The following is a 6,936-nucleotide window of genomic DNA, read 5'->3' as shown; positions in this document are numbered from 1 at the left end:
TCTCTTAGCAGCTTCTGTGGGAGGTGGAGGTGGCAGCAGAGAGAGCTCCTCTTGGCTTCTGTGCCAAACTGTGCATTAATTACACTGGTGGTCATATATGATCCTGCTTCCTCATTGTTTTACTGTTCTAATGTCATAGTTTTAATTATAGATGGGACTTGTTTCCTTTGTTTTCTTCTCAATTTAAAACAAATGAGGTGTTCAACCTGAATCCAGATAACTGTTACACTGGTGTAATGGTGTGGGAGAAGGTACAGTGTGAAAGCAAGAATGTAATTTTATAGAAGCATCTCACACTGCTGAAGTTTTATTCCCTCTCCCACACCAGTAGTGCACTTAGAGAGGACACTTTGTTCCAGCATCACTACAGGGAGGAGATGGTTTTTAAACATGGTGTGCTGCCATTTGTGCCCTGAAGGCCTTTGAGGTGAACAGCAGTTTGGAAACAAAGCACTTTTCAGAAGGCTCCTGTGACCATCTTTTGTGGTAGTTGAAGTCTTGTAACTCTGACTGCCTTCTTCCTACTCAGCACTTCACCAATCAGAGGGATGAGTTTGAGGGGACGAGGGAAAGCATCCTTGTTTGGCTCACAGAAATGGACCTCCAGCTGACAAACGTGGAGCACTTCTCAAAAAGTAACTTCGATGACAAAATGCGCCAGTTGAATGTACGTATCCTTCTAAAGCAGGGGGTTAGTGTAGTCCAGCTGACCCTGTTGGGCTGCCCTCTCTGGACAGAATCATCTGCTTTTCCAGAATTTCACAATAGCAAACAGATCTCTGTAGGGCTATATTTGTTTTAAGACACCAGTAAACAGTGAAGACTGATCCTCTGAATTGAGATTAAGCTGTACAGTTCAATTCAGATTAATTCAGTTCAGATTCAGTGTTCAAGCTCAATTCTGTCCTGCCATTTTCTTCTAAATTCCTATGGTTTTTTTTCTGTTGAGAATTTTTTTTAATTGAGAATAAGGTGTGATCTCTTTGTCTGAATGCATTGTTTGTGGCCAGGACTTTCAAACAGAAGTAAGAGAGCAGGCAGGTGCAGTGATTCTAAAGAACCTACCAGGGCTTTGCTACCTGTTTATGTGCTCATTTCTCCTTTCTCCCTGCACTATTAATTGTTTTGAGACATAGGTTTCCTGTTGTGTAGGCCGAAGGCCCAACCAGCCAAACAAACTTCTTTGCTACCCAGAAAAAGGTTGTGTGTACCAAGCAGAAAAATAAACTCTTGATTAGCTGAACTCTGATAGCATGATCCCTTGCAGCCTCAGGACGCTGCAGTCATACTAATGTACACATAGGTGCAAAATGCCACTTCATTGGGAACTGTTATCCTGCTAATAAAACAAATTGGACTTCTTGAGTAAAAAAATGCTTGCCAAATGAAATTGAATGTCAGTTGTTGGTTTTCCTTCACCTCAGTAAGCGGGAAAAGAAAAGCATTGCAGAAGTAATTCTTTTTCCTCTATGTTCCAAATAGGGTTTCCAGCAGGAAATAACACTAAACACCAATAAGATCGATCAGCTCATCGTTTTTGGGGAGCAGTTGATTCAGAAGAGTGAGCCTTTGGATGCTACCCTGATTGAAGATGAGTTGGAAGACCTTCATCGATACTGTCAGGAAGTCTTTGGGCGAGTTGCTCGGTTCCATCAAAGACTGACTTCAAGGCATCCTGTAAGAAGCAACAGTTGTTACAATGCTTTGGCAAGACAGATTTTGGTGTTTGAACTGCAATACTCATTGCTTATCCCTAGCAGCTTGACTGAGTGGTATGAGCTCAAAGGGGTCAGGAGCTCCTCAGCAGTTCTGCCAGCTTTGCTAAATCTTTGTCACCAGTCTTGTCTCCTCACACCTGTCCTGTTAGGACTCCATCTGCAGAATCTGGATAATAGCACAGAAGTAGTTCACAGGCTTTATAATAGAATAGTAGTGTTTGGGGGCTTCAAAAGCCTTTTTGATGTTTTTAATATCACTTTTTTAATTTCGATAACATGGTCAGAATATCTCTCTATGGTTTTGTTTGTGAGATTCCATCTGTCCACTTTCTTGTGAGAAGCCTGAATGGTTAACAGCATGCTCTTTACTTTCCACTGAGAACATTTTGATGATTCTCAGTTTGCTTTGGCTTAGAAAGAAAGAACATCTATTAGAAAGCCAGGTAGAGGAAGTAACGTGTACCTCTACAAGTGGCTCTTCACCCATGCCTGAGCATCATTTCATTGCTGACCTGAGCAGTACATTTGGAACTGGGTACTGCTCCCTGCACACTGGAGAGAGATGCTACAGTGGTGACTGAGTGTCTTGAAAGAGGGGAGATAGCTGCTGATGCGAGGATTCTTTTGGCAAAAGAGGAAGGAGGCAAAAATGATGCTTCCTTTTAATTTTAGGCATGTGGTCTTGGATTACTGCAGCTGACTGCAAAACAGTCTCTAGCAGTGCTCCTTAAGCAATATACCTCTATTGTACGTTTATTAATATACAAGAATTTTCATTTATTTTTAGGGATTGGATGATGAAAAAGAGACTTCTGAAAATGAGACAGACCCAGAAGACTCCAGAGAAATCCAGAATGATCCCTGGCATAAAAAGGCCATCAGCGAGGGGCCCTCTTCGACACAGTCCCTTTGCCACCTTGTGCCTCCTCCTCAAGGTCATGAAAGATCAGGCTGTGAAACCCCTGTCAGTGTTGACTCCATCCCACTCGAGTGGGATCATACAGGTGATGTGGGAGGTTCTTCCTCTCACGAAGATGAAGAAGAAGCAACATACTACAGTGCTCTCTCAGGTGAGAACCAGCTGCCAGCTGTCTGTTCTGACATGGACAATTCCCTGTGTGGGAAGGGAGGGATGCTGAGGTCTTGCTCCCCCGTGACTGGCTGGTTTTCAAGTACTATCAAGGGACAGGAGCATTCTCATCTTTTAAGGAGTGATATTGTCTAAACCAAGCTTATCTTTTCAGAAACATCAAGTTTTTAGAAACCTTACTTTTAAGAGTGATTGGTGTAGATGATTGGTGAAGTACCAACAACAACTTTTGTTAAATTTGTCTTTGCTCTCCCTCATTGTTTCAGTTGTTCTTCATAGCTGGAAGATATGGAATAGTGAGGAAAATGACATTGTTCTTTTTTCAGATGTAGAAATCACTGAAAATCCTGAGGCATATCTTAAAATGACCACAAAAACTTTGAAAGCATCTTCTGGTAGGCACCTGCTAATGCATGTGTCTGAACATGGCAATCTCCCTGCGCTGCACGCTATATTCCTCAACCTCTCTCATATGTAATGTCTGACCTCCTGCCCTGTGTGGACACCATGTCTCACCCTGCCATGGTGTTCTTACGCTGCAGGATTCACGTGTACATTACACAGCAGTTAAGAACCTTCCATTTAGATTTTGCCTGGTAAATGTCGAGGTGGTTAATATGCGTTTCATTGTATTGATCCAGAGTCTTTTGGTACTTTCTTGGTGGTTTGCTCTGGGTGGTATCGCTTTTTTGGTTGTTTCTAATTCTGATGCCATAATTACTGAAGGCAGTAGTTCCAATTCTGCAAGTATTTTTTGTGTTTTCTGCATGATGGAACCGTTGGTGTCCTGTCTGCTAAATCCAGAACAAACGTTCTCCAAATCAGGACATGTCTCCACTTGTCCCTACTGAAATGCATTGCAGGTGTGTGACAGTATGGTTGGGATGCAAACTTTGCAAAACCACAGTGCAGCCTTTTTCTTTTATTTCTTGGGTACTCATACCTGTGTTCAGGCATTTTCCAGAAGAAAACAATGTCCCATAACTGCATGGCTCTCATCTCATTACCTTTGAAACACTGATGATGTTTTGCAAACGTGCATGCTTTGCAAGGAAAGCTGCAAAACTGTCATTTTTATGCCGTAGCTTGACGCCATTTTATTCAGAGTGCTTTCTAACAATACAAAGCAACAGCTTCCTTGTGGAGATGGGATTTTGCACTCCTGGCATATGGTTTTGGTGTTGCTTGTTTCAGGAAAGTCTGTTTCAGAAGCTCATCCTTGGCGTTCTCCAGATAGCCCAGTCTGCAGGAAGCACCGATACAACCAGGCAGCTGGCCCAGAGACGAGTACTCCCTACAAGCCAGGCTATGTGAGTTGAAGGCTCTGTGGGCACTGAACCCATACAACTGCACAGTCTCTTTGTTGTTCCTGTGTAACTCCATCCTCTGCCCTCCTCCAGCATCAAGGAACAGATCAGTTGCGAGGGGGATGTTCACTTTATGCAAACTTTGACATTATTTCTGGTGACTTGGGAAACCAGTGAGAGTCTCTGTCCACTTGCTAGAAAAGCCTCTTTAAAGCAATTCAGAACAATCATTTCAGGCTCCTGATCAGAGTTGGTGTCTGGTGGAACTTGCTGCTCTGATGTCATAGGACAAGTCTAAGAGAATTTAAACCCCCTCCAAGGAGAGGATATGAATCCCCTCCCTTGGTACTTACTGACATACCTCTCTTTCCTAAGTAGACCGATTCGAAGAGTCCTTTTCTAGCATGCAAGCCACCATTTAATCTGCTTCTCAGCACTAAAAAATGTGCCAAACTGGCTGTTGTTCGTTGGTGGCTGGTTGCCAGCCCTGGCTTTCCCAGCAGCTGCCGGGCTCAGTGGATCTGGGTCATTTGTCAGCATTGTTTCAAGCACAAAATGGTACTGATATCTGGCTGCTTTTGTCATCATTATTCTAGTCTTAGAGTCAATATTGCCAAGGCCCAGAATCCACCAAAGAGCTTTGACAGATGTGCATTGTCTGGTGCATGTAGTGGTGTAGTGCCAAAGCAATTAGTTTGTCATGTCCAGTCTTGTAATGATTAGCATTGCTGTGGTGTGTTTGTTTAGGCACAGAGAGCCAGTATAAACCTTTAGCAAAGATGCAGAGGCCCAGTACTAAATCTGACATGCAAGAGCTCAGCAGCAGCCCAGCCCCCCCAAAGTAACATAAATGAAGTTTGACCTTTGACAGCTTGTTAACCTGCAGGGCTCACCCACCAAAATGTCATTCCAGGTGAAGCAGCTCAGCTCTGCAAGCAGCAGCAGCATGACCAAGGAGAAAATGACAGCTGCTAACATGAGTGATGAAGAACCCCAAGATGACCAGGAGCTTGTGAATATAGCTGCTGCAGAGCAGCAGTCAGGTACAGAGCATTAGGGATGGCTTGGGTGCTCTGGTGTTTGTCCTGTAGCTCTGGGGAGACCAAGCAGAGATGGCACAAAGGCAGCACACTGGCCTTGGGAACAAAATCAAACTAAACCACTACACTCTAAATGAATGCATTTTGCTAAGATTTGCTGAGCTGCCTTCTCACTTGGTACTGTCCAACCCATGTTTGCTCGTCTGACCTTTACATTTTCTGCCAGAATGGAGATTTTTTTCATCACTAGTACACTTCTGTTTCTTTGCTGGGTGGAATGAATCAGAACAATTACACTTTTAATACTTCAGAGGCTTTTCATCCAAGGTTTCAAACCAAAGAAGCGTGTCTCTTTGTGTAAAATAAGATTGCTATAGTTCATGTTCTCAGTTATTGGTACTCCTTAAAACAAGATCAAAGGTGGTAATGTTTTCTGTTATTCACGCTGTCCAAATAGGCCAACAAGTTGGCTCTCTTAACCTTTTAAGACCTCATTTTTGGTTCCAGGTGTTTTGGAATTGTGATAACACATCTGTACTGCAATCACAAAAGCAAATCAAGTGATAGAAAGAAGACTGCAGCACCGTGCACCAGCTTACTTAGTTTGTCTCTGGTCTCACAAATGGACCAGGGTTGAGTCCCGAATCTGGAATGAATAGGAAAACCTCTGAGAAGGGCTTAGGTGTGCTTCCAGAAATGGTGTTAGTGATTACACAGGTGGCATCAGTCTCTCCTTTAGCACTGAGCTGATGAAACACAAACCCATGTCCTGACTGCTGGATCATATTTTGTCCCATTACAAATTTTGGCGTGTACCAAATCACAACCAGGCTCACTGAATTCTGTCTCTTCAGATCAGCTCTATTCTTCCAAGTGAACTAAAACATCTTCAATTAATGTGATTAAAATCCCATGTAGCATTACTATGTGGATAACTTGACCAGTAATATGAAACTTACAGACTGAGAATCTCAAGAAAAAAATGTCTAGAGAACAGTAGTACAGGGTAGCAGTTATTTGGCATTGAATCTATTGGAGTGTAATATACTCATAAAACTCCTTGCATCTGTTCTATGCACTCTTCACCTCACTGAAGATTTAAACATTTGTTGTTCTATCATTTGTAGGCATTATTGATAGGTGGGAGCTCATCCAAGCTCAAGATCTCAGAAATAAACTTCGGATGAAACAGAAATTGCAGCAATGGCAGCAGCTGAACTCAGATCTCAGCGGTGTCTCTGCTTGGCTTGATAAAACTGAGGAAGAGCTGGAAGAGCTGCAAAAAGTGAAACCTCCAACCAGCATGCAGGCATTGGAAGAAAGGGACAAGAAACTGAAAGTAAGTTATGGCATGCTGAGAAGTGGGATTTCAGGATGCTGGTGCTCTTTGTCCTTGTCTTTGTCTCACAGAGAGGAGCTAAGCTGTTTTCAGCTAGGAGGACTAAAGAAGGTGGTTAAGCAAGGTGCTTCTGTCTTCATAGGCAGAGATACAGAGGCAGTGTGCCTGGGTGCAACAGGCAGAAAGGCAGAAATAAAAACCTCTGCCTTTCTGTTTCTTTGCAGAGATACTGTATTCTCTCAAACAAAGCATTCAGCCCCAAGCTTCTCTATTTAGGCCTTTTGTTTTAGAAAACAAGCATGGAAGAAAAACTAAACAGTGAAGCTTACACTCTCTGATGCCTAGGGCCAGGATTTGTCTTGGGAGGCTGGGAATTCTGAGCAATGATATCAGCATTTTTTAACTTGTTCTCCATTCCCCTCTATGCAAACCAGAAACAGAT

The 6,936-nt window shown here is 43.0% G+C and overlaps 1 protein-coding gene across 1 annotated transcript; it reads left to right on the top strand.

Annotated features, from left to right (window-relative positions):
* Positions 1 to 529: 529 nt before the first annotated feature.
* LOC103773100 (nesprin-2-like) lies at positions 530 to 6,494 on the top strand (the record flags this gene model as incomplete). The annotated part of the gene is made up of 7 exons (XM_008940457.1): positions 530 to 667; positions 1,483 to 1,677; positions 2,506 to 2,788; positions 3,135 to 3,203; positions 4,003 to 4,118; positions 5,029 to 5,158; positions 6,283 to 6,494. Coding segments are annotated over 7 exons (1,143 nt in total), but the record flags the coding sequence as incomplete, so codon positions are not given.
* Positions 6,495 to 6,936: the final 442 nt, after the last annotated feature.

Source organism: Merops nubicus, unplaced genomic scaffold, assembly GCF_000691845.1.
Source record: "Merops nubicus isolate BGI_N331 unplaced genomic scaffold, ASM69184v1 scaffold11525, whole genome shotgun sequence".
Classification (NCBI taxonomy): Eukaryota; Metazoa; Chordata; class Aves; order Coraciiformes; family Meropidae; genus Merops; species Merops nubicus.
The sequence above is the reverse complement of the archived record's forward strand: the minus strand, read 5'-3'. Positions and strand labels throughout refer to the sequence as shown.